The sequence below is a fragment of the Mustelus asterias genome, chromosome 13 (assembly GCF_964213995.1).
Source record: "Mustelus asterias chromosome 13, sMusAst1.hap1.1, whole genome shotgun sequence".
NCBI lineage: Eukaryota > Metazoa > Chordata > Chondrichthyes > Carcharhiniformes > Triakidae > Mustelus > Mustelus asterias.
The window spans coordinates 16,077,659-16,097,844 of record NC_135813.1 but is presented as its reverse complement, the minus strand read 5'-3'; the positions used below and the strand labels follow the sequence as shown (position 1 = coordinate 16,097,844).

General features: G+C 40.6%; 1 protein-coding gene across 11 annotated transcripts in view; it reads left to right on the top strand.

The window, feature by feature from the left end:
* Window positions 1-20,186, top strand: part of ttll11 (tubulin tyrosine ligase-like family, member 11) — a 128,478-nt gene that overhangs the window by 68,393 nt on the left and 39,899 nt on the right. For 10 of the 11 annotated variants that reach the window (XR_013499343.1, XR_013499344.1, XM_078226408.1 and 7 more), the window contains one exon: window positions 5,985-6,103. The exons of the other annotated variant lie outside the window; for it this stretch is intronic. Coding sequence is in view for 8 of the 10 variants with exons in the window: in XM_078226408.1 (XP_078082534.1) it covers window positions 5,985-6,103 (119 nt within the window). In the remaining 2 variants the exon portion in view is untranslated. The remainder of the gene's footprint in view (window positions 1-5,984; window positions 6,104-20,186) is intronic. 11 annotated transcript variants of the gene reach the window in all.

Sequence of the window (20,186 nt, the reverse complement as noted above, 5' to 3'; positions counted from 1 at the left end):
CCCAGATCGAAGATCTGTATGCCAAGTTAACAGGTGGCAAGACCTTCTCCAAGTTGGATATAAGCCATGCCTATCTCCAGCTTGAATTGGACGAGTCTTCTTGGAAAAATGTGACAATCAACACACATAAGAGACTCTGCGCGTATACCCATTTACATTTTGGGGTCTTGTTGGCATGTGTCATCTTCCAGAGGGTTTTCGGGAACATCCTTCAAGGGCTATCCAGGGTAGTAGTATATTTAAATGATGTCCTGGTCACAGGGGCCTCAGAATAGGAACACCTGTCCAACCTAGGAGGAGTCCTGCAACAATTTTCAAGGGCAGGAATCTGCATGAAGAGGAGAAATGCATTTTCCAAGCAGCCAAAGTAAACTATTTAGGCTACCAAGTAGATGGTAAGGGGTTACATCCAGTCGAGGATAAAGTAAAGATCACCAAGGAGGCACCGACCCCAAGGAACACCACGGAACTAAAATCCTTCCTGGGGTAAGTAAATTATTACGGAAAATGTATCCTGAATTTGGCCCCCTTGCACGCCCTACTACAAAAATATTACATATGGTCTTGGGGAGCTTCGCAGCAGAGGCTTTTACTCAGGTCAAATGTCAGTCCTGTCATCCAACTTACTGGCTTATTTCGACCCAAAGAAAGAACTTGTTTTGAACTGTGCCACTTCCCATACATGGTTGATGCAGTGCTGTCATATTGCTGGAAAGACAGGACAGAGAAGGCCATTGCATATGCCTCTAGGACCTTTTTGGAGGCAGAGCAACAATATTCTCAAATTGAGTCGGAAGGGTTGGTGGTTATATTTTGAATGAAGAACTTAATGTTACCGTCTATAAACTCTTATTGGGCCTCTTTGAAGAGGACAAAGCCGTTCCCCCTATTGTCTCTGCTCCATCACGGCACTGGGCCTTGCTATTGGCAGCCTATAAATATATTCTAGAATACTGCCGCAGGACCCGGATTGTTAATGCAGGTGCACTGAGTCGTCTCCCACTGCCCACAGGCCTGGCTCCTTTACCAACATTAAAAGAGTTTGTGATGATCCTGAACTTTTTGGAGACCTTGTCAATGTCAGCAAGGCAGATCAAAGCCTGTACTTAAAAAGGCACAACCTTATCCAAAATTAGATACATGATCCTCCCTGGGGATTCCAAGGATGACCCTCTGAGGAAATGAAACCCTACCTCACCAACAAGGCTGAACTTAGTGTTGAAGATGGGATCATTCATTCCAGTGCCGATTAATTGTTCTGCCCCCAGGAGGCGTTCAAAATTAACAGAACTACATATTGACCACCTGGGAGTATCAAAAATTCAGTTGCTGGCCAGGAGTTACGTCTGGTGACCTGGTCTTGATTCTGACATCACAGACTTGGTAAAGCTATGTGACCTTTGCCAAGAAAATCAAACACTCCCACCCTCAGCCTCCCTACACCCATGGGAGTGGCCTGGCAGTCCATGGGTGCATGTACATGTGGGTTTTATGGGTTCTGTATTTTTAATCATGGTGGACGCACACTCCAAATGGTTGGAGGTGCACCACATGAGCCCCACTCAGGCTATGATCGAGAAATTGCAGCAAAGCTTCAGCACACACAATACTGAAAAGTCCTGGTTTCCGATAAGGGCATGGCCTTCATTAGCGATGATTTCCAGACGTCGTGCTCTCCAATGGCATCCAACATATCCAACGCATCTTATCACCCTTCATTAAATGGACTGACAAAACAAGCGGTTCAAACCTTCAAAAACGGCATGAAGGAACAACTGGCAGCATCCATGGAGACTAAACTGGCACAATTTTTGTTTGATTTCAGGACCACACCCACACCACAACAGGTGTAGTCCTGTAATCGAACAAAAATGTGAACTGTGTACAGTTCTGATCACTCTATTATAGAAAGAATATTATTAAACTAGAAAGAGTGCAGAAAAGATTTACTAGGATGCTACTGGGACTTGATAATTTGAGTTATAAGGAGAGGCCAAATAGACTGAGACTTCTCCCTGAAGCGTAGGAGGCTTGGGGGTGATCTTATAGAGGTCTGTAAAATAGTAAGGGGCATAGATAAGGTAGATAATCAATTTGATAATATCTTTTCCCAAAGGTAGGGGAGTCTAAAACTAGAGGGCATAGTTTTAAGGTGAGAAGGGAGAGATACAAAAGGGTGGTGAGTGTCTGGGATGAGCTGCCAGAGGGAGTAGTAGAGGTGGGTACAATTTTGTCTTTTAAAAAGCATTTAGACAGTTACATGGGTAAGATGAGTGTAGACGGATATGGGCCAAATGTGGGCAATTGGGACTAGCTTAGTGGTTAAAAAAAGGGTGGCATGGACAAGTTGGGCCAAAGGGCCTGTTTCCATGCTGTAATCCTCTGACTCTGAGGTTTTGCTTCAGCAGAGCTGTTAACAGGATGATGACTTCATACCAGATTGAGTATTATTCCCAAACTTGGCGAGGAAGGTGGAGGCCCAACAAGAAAACCAAAAAAAACTTGGATTCCACGAGGGCAGAATGAACTTTTGCAGCAAGTGATCTAGTCCATGTGAGGAACTTCAGAGATGGTCCCTGGGGTCATTATTGAGAAAACAGGACCAGTATCTTACGAGGTCATCAAAGTTCAGGGTAAAACCCTAAAAGAGAACTTAGACCACCTCAAGGAGTCTTTGCCCGAGCCACCCTGCCACCAGTCATGGAGATAGCCACTGCTAGTGCCAGCCCTCAGCTTGAAGCTGACTCCACGTTAGCCCCTCCAGACAGCAAAGACAGACTCTGAGATGGAGGCTGAAGAAGTGAGCCTCTCGGCTGAAGCGAAACCTGAGGGGGAACCTGCTTTGGTAACTCTACGATGCTCCCTTGAAAAAGGTCCGCTGTTTGGTATACAGCATGACCCAGCCCCACCTTCAAAAGATATCCATCCGAGCTCCAAGCACCAGAAAGGAATTCCTTGCAGCGGAGCTGCTGGGAGAAACATGGAACTAAGGGGGGAGGGATGTCATGACGGCCACAAAGTCCACGGGGATCATTAATATATCTACCCTTGGGCTTTGTGGAGTTCAAGCTGCCTTATTGAGTGAACGAAGGCTTGCCCAATGAGAAGCAGCCAGCAGGGGTTCTTAAGCATGTAACTTTACCTGGACCGGAGTTGAAGACTACCTGACTAAGCCACAGGAGTAGCCTTTCCTTTTGGTTCACAATAAAGGGTATAGGTGATGGAAACAGGCCTGAATTACTACAAATATCAATGTGCTGTTACATGCAGTATAGTTCTGGCAATAAGTCATCAACCTGAAATGTTAAACTTTGTTTTTTTCTTCGCAGATGCTGCCTGATCTAAATATTTTTATTTTTCAGTTTTTACTTCAGATTTTCAACATCTGTGAGATTTTGTTTTTGTATCATATATATTTAGCACTTAACCCATGTGTGGGAATAGTTTAGTCACCCCTGCAGGGAGGCAACAGCTCGCATGACACATTAAAGGCAATTTCCTTCTTTCCCAGTTTGGATGTAAGGAGTCAGAGTCACCAAATGCTTATTAGTGTGATCTAACCTGGACGCTCCATTTCTGTGTTCAGAACATTCCTCTGAGCTTGACATTCCCAAGCAGAGTACAGTTTGATATGTCTGTGCCCAGAAGTAGGAACTGCAAGCTTAAAAGTAGAAGTGATTGTTTGCTCTGTGGCCTTTTAGCAACCATTCAAAAATAACAACCAGCTTAGTACTGATAATCTACTTGCCTGTCTAATGAAAGGATAGATTTTAATATCTGGCTGACCAATAATGTTTGCCTCCAAATTGTGAGAGATGGGTGCCAAGAGAAAGGTGCCTTATTAATGAGTGTCTCTTTGAATGCAAATCAAGAAAAGTAGAAGTCTGTGGTGTCAATCTAGGCCCGTCAAGTTTAAATTTTAATTACTCTGCTTGTTCCAGGCAGAAAACCTCTGTTCCCTTTTGGGGCGCATCCAGAAATCCTTGGACAATACAAAAGGGCATTGTCAAGGGACTCTGTTCATTATTTTCCTGTTTTTGGGCTAGAATAATATTCTCTGGATGCAAGGTAGACACAAATCTGTTTCACGATTATGCAGTTCTTTACTGCATATTAGAGCAGTTACATTTTAATTAAAATTTAGTAATATATGGTTCATAATTTTTTTAAGTGTGGCATAAACAGACAGTGAATAATTCATTTGTGAAAAATGGCACATTAAAACATTGAGTACACTTCAAAAGTACATTGACTGTAAAGCACTTTGAGCCATCCAGTGGTTGCGAAAAGTGCTATATAAATGCAAGTCTTTATTTTTAATAGCTCTCTGCATTTGATGACCATAACTAACTCATAAAAGTACTTATTATAGTTAATGCATTGTCCTGTGGTTCTCACTAATACTCACCATTATTAGAATGTGCCACATAATTTCAGAGTTACAAGTACAATTAAGGAATATTTATTTTATGTCCTTTACAAATGGGTTAACTGCCCAGTATTGTGCACATAAAAATATTCCATTTTAACCCACGCCCCTTTTGCTATGGGAATCTGCTTAGCTACCACATGAAATTGATGATTATGCAGAACTCTTGTTTACAAGTATGGATATTAGCCAGCATCATATAGAATGACATGTAATTAAATAAACATTGGCATTATTCAAATGAATCACTTGGTCCTTCTGCCTGTTTTGCTTTGTTTGGTTCATAAATGAACAGTATAGAAGGATTGCAGGATCAAGGATGCTATCTACTGTTCTTAAGCAGTTTTGTCCATGAACTAGTTTAATCAAATTAATGTGGTGTCATGTAACAGAGTGCACACTTTCTAGCCATTGATTTGTAAAGTGTCATCACTTGTTTGATTTTGATTTTGCTGACTGAGATTCACCAATCTGAAATTGGTGAGAGATTGCAAATTGTGTCTTTTGATAGTGTCTCAAATGAATTCATTTAACAATTCTTTTCGGTTTAATATGGATGGGAGGCTTGAGACTTTATCAAAAATATCTGAGGAAAATAGAAATATCTGTACTGTTTATTTGACATAACATAGCTTGAAATTAATACCCACCACTCAGCCCTGATATTCCACCCTACTTCCTCTTCAAGGCAGATCTGAAAGTGCTAAAGTAAACGTTCTATGCCAATTTCAAATATAAAAACGTTTAAGCACATCATTGTTGAATTCTCAAATTATCTCCAATAAATACAGTAATATTATCAAATGACATGGGTTGATTGAGGAAAAGACTAGAAATGGGGAATGAACAAACAAACAATTTACCAAGAATTTATTGTGAAATGTAAAATTCCAGTCCCAGCCAGGAAGAACATTGATGCCTTAATCTTTTCCAATGTTAGATGAGGAGGGAGGGAGGGAAAAGAACAGTCCAAAGATGTGCGGGTTAGGTTGATTGGCCAAGGTTAAAAATTGCCCCTTTGAGTTCTGAGATGCGGAGGTTAGAGGGATTAGCGGGTAAATATGTGGGGGTAGGGCCTGGGTGGGATTGTGGTCGGTGCAGACACGATGGGCCGAATGGCCTCCTTCTGCACTGTAGGGTTTCTATGATTTCTAACACGTAATATCATGTGACTGAATTCTCCCTTTATGATTATATGTTTTCAAACTTTTAAGATATTTGCATTGAAGACTCCAAGACTGGAACTTGCATTAGCTGATTTAGTGCCCTTATTCCTGTGGTGTCTAGCCAAATACCTAGACTGTCTATGCTGTGATTTAGCTTTATATACTTTATTTTGTACTTAGCCATATATGGATCAAAAAATATTGATTGAAGTGTTCACTTTAAAATGTCGTTGCTCTACAAATTGTACAAGAGCTGTTGCTTATTTGTGAAATTTTAAAAAAGATATTATGTGAGAAAAACAACTTAAAACATTGCAAAGATTTGGTGTAATGTGAGATTTAGGAAGCCTTTGATGCAGTGCAGTTTTGAAGTGTTGTTTACTTCACAGATTTCTCCAGGACTGTTTGAATATGTCGCTAGTCCTGTGGATGAAGAAATAAAAGTTGCCATCATTAGAGATACGCTCCGTTTGGTGGATCCAGCACTTAAAAAAAACTGTCTCCAACAGTAAGTTTTATGTTAAACTTAAATTTCCCTCATCATAGAATCTTGTTTTCTTTTCAACACTGCAGTGTGTGGAACAGATCTTTTTTTTGTTAAAAGCATATTGACACATCAGACTACCCAACACACGTAATTGGAATATTTGCCTTAGGGTCTATAACAGAGTAGGACAGCCCATAACTGCACTATTGGTTGTTAAAAAGATAGACAACGTTTTGAAGTCTCACAATCTTAAGTATTGATAATGAGCATCAGTTCTTGCATTATGGACATTGTGGTGTCATTTTGGACTGCATTAGACATAGTTAACAAATGTCACAAATTATTAATGATGAATAAATCAATAATAGGAAACATTGTGGAATGTATTGGAACCTAATTTTAGTAGAATTCCCAAATTGCATAGCAGGTTATCTTAGGTCACAAAAGTGATATCAGCATACAATACCCTGTATATCCAGACCTTTCTGGACATTTGATGTGCAGTTGTTTGTCTTTAACAGAATTCTCTAGTGTTTCAAAATAGCTGACTGTCTGCTCAGAGCAGAAATTAAGATTTTTTTCTATGGCTAAATATGAGATACAATGACATATAGTAGAAAGCTAATCTACTGTCCAAAGGCAAATATGTGACCATAATTTTAATGCTTTATGTACTTGCAGGTTTATTTGTCATTTGAGTTCTTTATGTAGTAAATGCCCATTCTATGTTGACTAAAAATGTTAGAACAAATGGATTGCAGACATGGCAGGCAATCACTTAGTGGAGTGCTTCTCAAACTACTTCCTAAAAAGGAGCCCATTTTAACAGTTGAAATCTTACGTGGCCCAAGACACCAGTATAAACAAAACAGCAATAAAACAACACAGTAACATTATTAAGAACGCTGCTGATGTTAAATGCAAAGGTATCCCAAAACCCAGAAGGGAAACTTGGAACACTGGCTCTCAGTGATGTATATTTTCAATTTGGCATAATGCAAGAAAAGATATGCAAACTAGGAAGGAACAGTACAGTCTTCTTGTAATCAATTGAAAAAGAATATTTATTAACTTAAAAGATGCACAACAAGAAAGACTTGTATACACTACAGCAGTACACTTAACTACAATAATGGCCATACACACACAGTATCTCATGAAGAACTCCCTACATTTCCTGAAGTCTGAGAAATGTCCCTTTTCCCAAGCAACATCCAATGTTATATAACTCTATGAGCTAAATCTAGCATATAGTCACCATCCAACTTTTCTTCCAGTTTGGGAAAACCTTTCTTCAGTCTAGCTGCTTCTTTTTGAGAGCTTTTAAAACAGCAGCTTTCAGCAACAGCTAGTTTTCAGGAAAGCCTGGATAAAAGCAAATTACTGTGGATGCTGGAATCTGAAACCAAAAGAGAAAATGCTGGAAAATCTCAGCAGGTCTGGCAGCATCTGTAAGGAGAGAAAAGAGCTTACGTTTCGAGTTCAGATGACCCTTTGTCAAAGCCTGCTTTCTCCAGTTGATTGTTACCTTGGTGGTAGCTGCCCCCTCTCTTCCTGTAATCAGTTATTCTGCTCTAAATATACAGTTTCCCTCCTTTGATGTTATCCTATCCAGATAACCCCAGGAACCAGGTTTTGAGCATATAGGTGCAAATTATTTCCTTAACCCGCCACTTTGAGCTCATCTCTTCTACATTTCTAACACCCATTTCTAAACACGATCGTTCACCTTCTAGTCACTTAGGTAAACACTTGTTTTCTTACTGCTACACTAATTTGCACATCAAAAACACCCCTTGAGACAGCTGAACTCATCGGTTGCCCTTTTATGCAATTCTTTATTTTATCCCAATTTTATTTTTAATCTTGATTTTACTCAATTCTTGAACCTTTTTACTCCAGTATCTTGACAACATTCAGTATATAATTATTAAATTGTGTATTAAAATCAACATCTAATAGATCATATGGATATGAGAATCTGTTAGTATTTTCTAAAAATGTTATTTTATGAACTCACTTGATCTGAAGTAATATGAATTACTTGATCTGATCACCTTCAGCGTATGGCCCTTGATAAGGAAGCAGTGGAAGTGCAAGTTGAAAGTCCTTAGATGGTTTATGTTGGAGCACAGACCATTCTGTTGCACCAGTGATGGGGTTGCGTACACACAAGTCACAGCTCAGCAGTGGAAGCACATTGCCAGGTTCATGATGGGGATAGGCTTCAAGACTCAGTGAAACAGCCATGGGCAGAAGCCCCTGGCCCAGGGAGAGAAAAAGAAAGTGATAAATGAACAGGGCAGGCACTGAACCATTCTCTGCCCAGGCCATCCTGCTGAATTTTGGTCTCGCAAGAAATTAAAGGATTGAGGAGCAGGTGGAAAAATGGGAGTTGAAGCCTAAGATCAGCCATGATTGTCCTGAATGGTGGACCAAGCTTGACATGCCATATAGTCAATTCCTGCTCTTAGTTCTTGTATTCATGTGAAATTCTGCAAGGATTTTCCCAGTCTCCAAGAGGAATGTGGTTGACTGCTCGGCCAAATGGTATAAATGGCCAATAGGAGCATCTCCTATTTCTTTGTATTACCAGATAGGAGTCCATTGGATTAAACTGATTAACAATCGATTTGTCAAGATCGGCATTATATCAGTATCTGGAGGTTTCATGAGAAAGAACCTCACTTCAGTATACATTAACAGCCATCCAAGATACGACCCTATTCACTGTCTCTATGACCCCATTTGGGAATCTCAGACTTAGTCACCAAATGATCCTCCACCAGCCGCATTGCTTCTTTGTTATCTAATTAAGTGTTCATAAATTAGCCAATAGACTATTCAGGCTAGTTTGTTGCTACATGTTGATTGCATATAAATAGCCTCACTGATGGGTGTTGGAGCATTATTTTGCAATTTGAATCTTTCATCATTAACACAATTTTTATGTACATGAAGGATTTTATATAGATAATTTGCTTCTGAGAAACCTAGAGGGAATGTGCAAAGAATAAAAACATCTGCTATAACAAAACTATCTTGACAAATCTTTCGCATGATGAGTTTGGGGAAGGATGTATAGATAGTTTGGGTCATGTTGAGATCAAAAAGGAGGAGGTATTGAGGGTCTTGAAATACATTAAGGTAGACAAATCCCGAGGGCCTGAAGGTATATACCCCAGAATACTGAGAGAGGCAAGGGAGGAAATTTCTGGGGCCTTGAGAGAAATCTTTGTATCCTCACTGGCTACAGGGGAGGTCCCAGAAGATTGGAGAATAGCCAATGTTGTTCCTTTGTTTAAGAGGGGTAGCAAGGATAATCCAGGTAATTACAGGCCGGTGAGCCTTACGTCAGTGATAGGGAAATTATTGGAGAGGATTCTTCGAGACAGGATTTACTTCCATTTGGAAATAAGTGGACGTATTAGCGAGAGGCAACATGGTTTTGTGAAGGGGAGATTGTGTCTCACTAACTTGATCAAGTTTTTCAAGGAAGTGATGAAGATGATTGATGAGGGTAGGGCAGTGGTTGTTGACAAGGTCCCTCATGGCAGACTGGTACAGAAGGTGAAGTCGCATGGGATCAGAGCTGGCAAGATGAATACAGAACTGGCTCGGCCATAGAAGACAGAGGATAGCAAAGGAAGGGTGTGTTTCTGAATGGAGGGCTGTGACTAGTGGCGATCCTCATGGATCAGTGCTGGGACCGTTGCTGTTTGTAATGTATCTCAATGATTTGGATGAAAACGTAACTGGTTTGATTGGTAAGTTTGCAGACGACACAAAGGTTGATGGAATTGCGGATAGCGATGAGGAACGTCAGAGGATACAGCAGGATATAGATTGATTGGAGACTTGGACGAAGAGATGCAGATGGAGTTTAACCCATTTTGAAAGTGAAAAGAATGTAAAATGGTTTATGACTCCCCCCCCCCCCCCACCCCCCGTCCCTGTGGTAAACCACTGTGAGCTTATTGCCTGTGTGTGTGTGTGTGACATGCCTGGGCATGCCCCTGCCGCTCCCCCCGGTCCAGGTATAAAGATGACTGCTCCCAACCCCCCTGCCTCAGTCTATAACCAGTTCAGCAGCATGGGTGTGCTCCAAGTCTTTTGCGAATAAAAGCCTATTTGTTCTTGCATACAAACTAGTCTTTGCTGGATTGATAGTGCATTAGTCCCCACCTCTAAAAACAATTTCTCTCCCGTTCTCCAAATATGGGCCCAAATCTTCTGGTCTCCAGATCGTCAGGCTGGTCGTACAACCAAAATGCATATTGGGACGCTGCGTAAATCCAAGATCCAAGATAGCCTGTTTACTGGTTGGTTCCATGACATATTGCTCATTGAAACCATTCGTAATGCACTCAATGAATTTGTTGTCAACTTGATTAACCCAATGAATCTGAAGATTAAAGTCACCCATAATTATTGCTCTATTCTTTTCACTTGCTCCTATTATTTGCTGATTTATACCCTTTCCTACAGAGCAGCTACTGTTTGGGACTCTAAACGTCACTCCTACCAATGTCTTCTTCCCCCTCCATCCAAATGAACTCCACATCATCCGAGCCTAGAACGTCTCTCACAACTGACCTCAATTCATCACTTATTAACAGTGCTACCCCACCTTTTCCTTCCTTTCTGTCCTTTTGAAAGGTCAAATATCCCTGGATATTAAGTTCTCAGTTTTGATCTCCTTTTAACCATGTCTCTGTAATGGTTATGAGATCATATCCATTTACCTCGATTTGTGTCGTCAGTTCGTCTACCTTATTCCAAATGCTTCTGTTTGTAGTCAGGTGGTCAAGCCAGGGAGTTAGTTGCGATGTCACTGAGCAATGGGGAAATCAGTTGAATAATAACCGAGATGTTAGACTCAATTTCAATTTGTTTAGCATATCCTGGGTAACTATTCAGGTTAGTACCAGGGAACTGCCTGAAGTCTATGATTCTAGCTCAGAGAAGGTCCTAAGTTGAGTAATTGCTGATTAAAAGTTGAAACTTTCCAAGCAATACCCACATAGGTTCACAAGTCAGATCTCAAACTGGTTAAACCAGTGGCACTTCCTTCCTGCAAGGAGTGTCTAAGAGTTTCCACATGCTGCAAGCCATGCTAATCAAGGGACTGAGGTCCCTAGTCATGCTTTCAGTTAAAAGACGCTTAACTTAAATTTATGCCAAGTGGAACATTTTTAAGTTATTTATTTAAAAAAACAGAATTCTTACCTCTCCTTAGTGTAGCTTTAAAGTGGAGAAAACAACTTACCCACTACCTACTAATCAGCTCCTTCCTTCATAACTTCTACTTCTGAAACAGGGCACGACCACTTTCTGAAGATGAAAGATTAGAAAGCAAACGAGCACCTCTTTCCTTCTGCGCTAATTTGGCACTTTTGCTCCAAATTCCTAAATGTACTCACTTTCACTGTGTCTCAGGATGAGCTCTCTCCCAACTGCTCGTGCGTTAATCTTTGCACAACTCTGCGATTTTGATTTGATTTATTATTGTCACATGTATTAACATACAGTGAAAAGTATTGTTTCTTGCGCGAAATGCAGACAAAGCATACCATTCATAGAGAAGGAAACGAGTGTAGAATGTAGTGTTACAGTCATAGCTAGAGTATAGAGAAAGATCAACTTAATGCAAGGTAAGTAAATTCAAAAGCCTGACAGCAGCAGGGAAGAAGCTGTTCTTGAGTCGGTTGGTACGTGACCTCAGACTTTTGTATCTTTTTCCCGACGGAAGAAAGTGGAAGAGAGAATGTCCGGGATGTGTGAGGTCATAAATTATGCTGGCTGCTTTGTAGACAGAGTCAGTGGATGGGAGGCTGGTTTGCGTGATGGATTGGACTACATTCATGACCTTTTGTAGTTCCTGCAGTCTCGGGCAGAGCAGAAGCCATATCAAGCTGTGATACAACTAGTAAAAATGCTTTCTATGGTGCATCTGTAATCGTTGGTGAGAGTCGTAGCTGACATGCCAAATTTCCTTAGTCTTTGGGGAAAGTAGAGGCATTGGTGGGCTTTCTTAACTATAGTGTCAGCATGGGGGGCCCAGGACAGGTTGTTGGTGATATGGACACCTAAAAATGTGAAGCTCTCGACCCTTTCTACTTTGTCCCCGTTGAGGGGCTGTCCCTCCTCGTTGGCCTTCTCTCCTCGTGTCTGGGATCTCTTCCTTCTGTTATGGGCTAGCTTGGATTGCACGAAGAGCAAAGGGAGGAATGGATGGAGCAGAGGTTGGGAGAATCATGCAAGCCTCCTGTGTGTGGTGAGCTCTCCCCAAAAGGACTAAGGATGGAGTTAGTGCTGCATGATGGATTAGATGGTGGTGATGTGAAAGTATCCATGAGATAAGCAGTGCTGATAGGTGTCCCTCACTAATATTGTATGTGATCCCTGAAGAGCATAATCCTTTGAGTAGATGATGCCAGGATAAGAGCGTGAGATTGGAGTGAGCTGAAGGTTGACTTCAGCTAGGCGAACAGAGATAATTCATCCTCGTTCTGTCCTTGAATGGTGTTGTTGGAGCAATTACCAGCTGTGCTGACTTAACTTGCTATTGCCTCCATGCTGGAGAGGTGAGGTAGGTGTGTTCACTGGAACCATCCTTTAGGTAAAATACATCATAATGTTGGTATGCTTCCCTTATCAGTGCCTCGAGGAAGTCATGGCTAAACCTCGAAGCAGCCACCGCCTTCTGCGCAGACATCTCTGCAGGTCTCCTAAAACTGAGCTGGAGAGAGTGAAATGTGTGTGCACGGGTGAATTTAACAATGGCATCTGGACCTTCGACCCCATTAGGGAACGGCGAGATGGACTAATCAGTTCCTGATAAATCATGTGCCTATCCATAATTAATGAGGTTCAGAACATGAAACCAGGTGCAATATCTTGCCACTCTGACCAGTAAGAAATGCACTGTGGTACCTGCTTGCCTCGGCACTTTGTTTGAAAAATTGAAACTTCCGCAAATAAAACATGTGAATAATCTTATTTACTATGGCTATCTGATTTTACCTGATGGTAAAACGTATTGCAAAAGTATCCCGCACACCAGCCCATACCCCCTTATCTTATTGAGAAAGAAAATCCCAGTTGTCTGGTATGTTTTACTCTCATGCTGCTGCCTCACTGTCAGTTTCATAACACATATTAAAAGGATATATTACCTAATGGACAATGATTCTTTTTGAATGAGGTCTGCTGCTTTCCTTTTGGCCAATTTAATTTGCTGACATCCATTAAAGTGAATCGAACGGTGTAGGATCCATATGGACCATCTCCATAATGTAAATTCAGTGGCTGAAGAGGAAAGTGGAATGAAAACTGCCAGCATCCACAAGAATAATGAAAAAGAAAATAAAATGAAATTCTTAATATCCTTCTGGAAGATTTAGTTTCCTTGTTTGTACAACATATTAGACATTCATTTGGCACAGTGCTTATTCTGTTGTATATGCCACCTGCTAAATGTCTTCATTTCAGCAAAAGAATAAGAACAAATGTATGATCAAGGTGTGGGGAAAAAGTTATAATTTAGAAATGTAGATCTCCGTTCACTTGTCATTGATTTTGTTTTCAAATACCACTCCAGGTATGGTTTACATAAATGAAACTGATATTTCAGTGCACTGAGAGAAACTGCATTGTTAGAAGTGCCATTCTTAAAATGAGGATTGAAACTGAGGTTTGGTTTGCTCATTTCTGTGTTTCAGATATTCATTATTCAAATAAAATAGCTCTTCTGGTTGTTCATTTGCAGCAGCTGCTTGATAAGAGACCACGTATTGGTTCTGCCAGACAGCTTTCTATTCTGACCTCAAAATTCTACAGATTGTCTCACCTGTATCTTCTTTATATACACCCAGTGAAGTACTTAACTTGTTAACTTAATAATTACCCACTTAAGCATTCATTGACTGTTAACTGTTCCCTTCCCTAAAACTGGTATTCTGACTAAAATTCCTTCCCCCTTCATCACCAAACTGAATTACCTGGTTATTCACTTAATTAAATACAGGATCTTGCTATGTGTAAAATGGATGCCACTATTGCTCAGATCTCACAAATAAACATTATCAAAACCAGTTCTTAAAAGGCCTGACAGGGAGGGATGGGGATAGCAAAAGCAATGTCATTTTATTTATGTTAGCATTTGTTTTTGAGATTATGCCAAATGGATTTGGAATTTAAGATGGTTGCCAACATTTAAAAAAATATCAACACTAGAAAGCACTCATTGAAGAGTGACTACTCCCAGATATACTGGATAACTATCAGCTGGTACCAAACTATTCAATCTTGACCTATTTTGCCTCTGTTACCTTCAGTCCGATAAGTACCGATATTAGCTCCTTTGCTATGAAATATAAATTATACAATGAAGCCTTCTGCTGGGTCACTTAAGGCACTGTGCTGCTGTAATTTACAAACTCACTGGAATGTATCACTATTGCATTAATAGTAGGTAAAAGACAATCAGTTTCTTAATTGAGCAGGTTGTCTACTTTGTACTGCTTGCATCATGGATTCTAAGGTCAGAATTTTCGGGCCATTCACGCCCTGCCACCATTGCAAGTGAGGACAGAGAATTTGATGCTCAGCCAAATCTCTGTTCACTGCAGCAGGGCCAGAGAACCCCGCTGGTGTGAATGACTGGAAAATTCTGGCCTAAATGTTTTGTTTTTTAAATTTTCAAAAGAGGTGGATACATTGACTGAAGTTATCTTCAAAGGTTTTGCACTCTCTCATATACCACAACATCAGTTAGCTATTTTGGGTTACAAGTTTACTTATTAATAGTTGCCCAAGTAGGAAATTGGTAATGGAAGTATGCTGCATCATAATGTGTTTAGTCATTATTTTTAATAATTTCAAAGTTGAAAAGACAATTCCTCTCAGAAGTGGGGCCAAGTCTTTACAGCACATGAACAGTTTATAAACAGATGAGCCATATACTGCGGGGAAAGATTTTGATTTCACTGTAATTATCTGGAAGATTAAAACAAATGAACCATAAGAATGGAAGCTAGTTTTTTAAAAAAATCACAGAGTAGTTCATTACTGGGAAATGAACGTGTCACATATATTTTGCAGTTTAATTTTTCAATTTTCATTCTTTATTAATGGTTCTACACAGCACAATAGTCTGACTTGTTGCCGTATTTCAATATTGCAGACAGAAAGAACATGTACACACAATGTGTCTGTTTCAGCAAAACAAAATATGCTGGTTCATATCCCAGGGCAATTTCTTGACCAGAGTCAAGCTGCCTGGTTAAAATTTCAAACCAATGCTTGGCAGTTAACTGTCAGTCACCACCAATTGGTGCATTCTCCATGGCAACACCTCTCCCAATAACAGTCCACTTGCCAGTCATACAATATAAATATGTTGTTTCCCCTGATATTGGTATTTCCTTGCAAATTGCCCTGATAAGTGCAAGATGAATAGCTTTGACAAAAACAATCTTTTTTTCAGAAATTTCAAAGAAATGTGAAGCCATGTTGGTAAATGGATGTAATGTCATGCTTTTTTCTTTGACAATCATAGAATCATAGGAACCCTACAGTGCAGAAAGAGGCCATCTGGCCCATTGAGTCTGCACCGACCACAATCCCACCCCGACCCTACCCCATTTCCCTACATATTTACCCGCTAATCCCTCTGACCTATGCATCTCAGGACACTAAGGGGCAATATTAGCACGGGCAATCAACCTAACCTGCACATCTTTGGACTGTGGGAGGAAATCGGAGCACCTGGAGGAAACCCACGCAGACACAAGGAGAATGTGCAAACTCCACACAATAGTGTGACATGTTTCAAAATATCTTGCTTCAGTGAAGGCTACTTATGGGCACTTGACAATTTAGGCTAATCACCAGCTGACTTTAGATAGCACAGACCAAACATTTTTTAAATCAGAACCTGATGGATTTATTTTGTCAATTTTATGAGAGGTAATCAAATTAAGAACCCCTGAAAATGTGCTTAAATTGAACAGCCATGGTCATCTTCACAGGCATGCATTTTACTGCACAATCCAATGAATCTCTTTTAGTCCAATTTTAATCAACAGTACAAATTATTTTTAGAACTCAAATCTGAATTGCTTCATGATCATAAACTCCATCATTAAGACATATGCAGAGATCCAAACCCTTAGAGGAAGCAGCTCTCTATCTGAGCTAAGACCCCATGAATAACCAATAATGTTTATTAGGAGGTCTTGCAAAGCACTGATGATAAAGCACTGCAAAAGACTTATTATGCACTGTATGCTAATGTGGAATATTAGGTGGTTAGAGGGACTATATTAGCATGTGTTTACAAGAGTTTCTAGGACTTGGATCCCCAGAGGGAAAGACACCCACCAGCACTACTTAAAAAGGATCATCAACAACTTTCAGATTCCGTGCTGACTGATTACAGCTGGCTGTTGCTAGGATTGTATAAGTATTTAATGTTTTTTATTCTTCAGCTGGGTGCTAGGTAGTTGATTCACCTCAATCACCTCCTGAGGTCCCCAACTTCCTGCTATTTTTACAGCTGCAAAACAGGTATTTGTTGGAGTACCGATCTCCAAAGTGTCACGACTGGTATCAGACCAATGCACGCAGATTGACTTCATCATCTGCCTGTTCTTCATATGTTCACTACTTGTGCTAACATCTTCGTTAATCTGCTAGTTGGCATGATCTCCACCAGACATGTACATGCCTTGAGCCATGGCCATCATTTTGGACCTCTGAAAGCACTCAGCACCAAGATAACTATTGTACACACCTTGTTGTGTTCCAAACAACCATTTCAAACCCATTTATTTATAAATACAACCTCAATGTAAAGGACTTGTTTAAAAAATGCCATTTTCTCTCCATGATTATCCCAACTAATTTCATTACTTACTATTTGCATTTGAGCTTTACAGGTTTTGCCTTCAGAATGTCACATTGTAGCTGTAATGATGTATAATTATTTTTGTATTTTGAATTGCACAGTTCTGCAAAGATATAAAACTCCTAAAAGGTGCACAAGTGCTTGAAAATAATACTGCTTCAGAATTATGTGCATACACAAATACAATAGAAAATGATTGCTTTCTATGCTACATTGGAAAAAAAGAAAAAAACCTGCAAAATTGAACACTACATTAAAGACTAGTAATATGTTGCCCTACTGGAAGCTGATTGTACTTTTGTTTTTGCTTCTGTTTCCCCGTTTAAAGATTTTTAACTTTAATTCTTTGAATGTTTTGAGGAGGTGACCAGGTGTGTAGATGAGACTAATGCAGTTGATATAGTTTATATGGATTTCAGCAAAGTCTTTGACAAAGTCCCACATAGGAGACTTATAAAGAAGGCAAATGCACATGGGATACAGGGTAATTTGATAAAGTGGATTCAAAATTGGCTCAGTTGTAGGAGATAGAGGGTGATGACAAAAGGCTATTTTAGTGACTTGAAGACAGTGTCCAGTGGCGTACCACAGGGATCTGTCCTGGCTGTCCTGTTATTTGTCATTTTATATAAATGACATAGATAACTTTGTGGGGCGTAGGATTAGTAGGTTTACAGATGACACAAAGATTGGACTGGTGGTTAATAGTGAGGCTGAGTGTCGGGCTACAAGAAGATATCTATGGGATGGTCAAATGGGCAGATATGTGGCAGATGGAATTTAACCTTGAAAGGTATGAGGTGATACACTTTGGAAGGATAATTTGAGAAAGAAGTATTCAATGAATGACATGACACTAGGAACTAATATGGAATAAAGGTACGTTGGCATGTTTGTCCGCAGATGTCTGAAGGTAGAAGGGTATGTTAATAAGGTGGTGAAAAAGGCATATGGGATACTTGCCTTTATCAGTCAAGGCATAGATTACAAAAGCAGGAAAGTCAATTTGGAGTTGTATAGAACTTTGGTGAGGCCACTGCTAGAGTACTGTGTGCAGTTCTGATCACCACATTATAGGAAGGATGTGATTACACTGGAGGGGGTACAGAGGAGATTCACTAAGATGCTGTCTGGGATGGAACATTTAAGTTATGAAGAGAGGTTGGATAGACTTGGGTTGTTTTTGTTGGAGCAGAGAAGACTGGGGGCGACCTGATTGAGGTGTACAAGATTATGAGGGGCATGGACTGAGTGGATAAGGAGTGATTGTGCCCCTTGGTTGAAGGGTCAGTCACAAGGGGACACAAATTCAAGGTGAGGGACAGGAGGTTTAGGGGGGTGTGAGGAAAACCATATTTACCCAGAGGATGGTGACGGTCTAGAATGCGCTGTCTGGGAGGGTGGTAGAGACAGGTTGCCTCACATCCTTTTAAAAAGTACCTGGATGAGCATTTGACACATTATAACAATAAACAAAGCGATATAGGCCAGGTGCTGGGAAGGTGGGAGGTCAGATGTTCTCGTGTGTCGATGCAGACTCAATGGCTGAAAGACTTCAGGCCCTATGATTCTATGAATAATCAAAACTACTAATTGGACTTTATTATTGGAACAATTAATTAATACAGGACTACTGTAAGATCCATTGTGTAAATTAGAGACATTACCCCAAAATATGGTAAATATAATTTTTACACAATGGGTCCAATGTTGAACTATGAAAGTAAAATCTCTGAAACTATAAAAATCAAGGTAAATTGCTGTAATAGTTAGTTATTATCACACCATGAAAGCACATGGCAAAAGCTCTGTTCTAATGTGCTGTTCTCAGTGTTTCTCTTAAGACTCAGTTATTATAAATTCTCTATTCATCAGTGTGGTATCCTGAGCATTTTCACTGGAATGTTTTGTCTTTGAAAATGGTAGACATTGTAGTGGGAAAACCTTGTTTGGTTAAGGTGCCTCCCTGTTTGACCATTGATAGAGTGGTACTGAGCAGAGAGATATTTTCCCTTGTTGCTTCCAATTCGGCTCGGATGCTGGTCAGCTGTTTCTCGCTGTCTTTGGCCACCATGCAGAACCAGAGGTTGCCTGTTGGATGACAAGGAATACTTGCTCTCACAACTGGCAAATTTTTAAAAATTAATTTTTATATTCTATACCCCAACCAATGAAAGCCATACACCTTCAGGGCCGGCGTGGTGGCACAGTGGTTAGCACTGCTGCCTCACAGCACCAGGGTCCTGGGTTCAATTCCTGGCTTGGGTCACTGTCTGTGTGGAGTTTACACATCCTCCTCATGTCTAAGTGGGTTTCCTCTGGATGCTCCGGTTTCCTCCCACAGTCCAAAAATGTGCGGGTTAGGTAGATTGGCCATGCTAAATTGCCCCTTAGTATCAGGGGGCCTAGCTAGGGTAAATGCATGGAGTTGTGTGTATAGGGCCTGGGTGGGATTGTGGTCGGTGCAGGCTCAATGGGCCGAGTGGCCTCCTTCTGCATTGTGGGATTCTATGATTCTTGACCAGGTTATCCACTTGTGTTGCTACTTTCAGGGAACTGTGGATCTGTAGCCGAGATCCCTCTGTATGTTAATTCTGCTAAGGGTTCTGCCATTTACTGTATACTTCCCTCCTGTATTAGACCTTCCAAAATGCATCACCTCGCATTTGTCTGGATTAAATTACATTTGCCATTTCTCCACCCAAGTCTCCAGCATATGTCCTGCTATATCTTCTGGCAATCCTCCTTGTGATTGGCAGCTCCGCCAATCTTTGTGTCATCAGTAAACTTACTAATCAGACCACCTACATTCTCCTCAAAATCATTTATATATAAATTACAAACAACAAGGGTTCGAGCACTAATCCCTACGGAACACTACTGGTCACAGATCTCCAGTCAGAAAAACATCATTAATGTCTCCAGTGTCCCATCAAAATCCTGGGAGTCCTCTTTTTTGACTGTTGCCATTTTATGTACTTTTTCTTCTAGACAATCATACGTTTACAGCAGCTCCTCTGCCGTGAGTGCTACTCCCTTTTAAAAGAGGCAGGTATCCTCGAGGTCCAGGCTCGCTGCTTCTTGCACTGGCCACACAAGCAAGACAAGGCCCCCTATTTAGCATGCAGCCAGTCAGCAGCATGCGCTGTGCTAATCTGCATGTTGAAATAATTTAGATGTGGCAGTACAAGG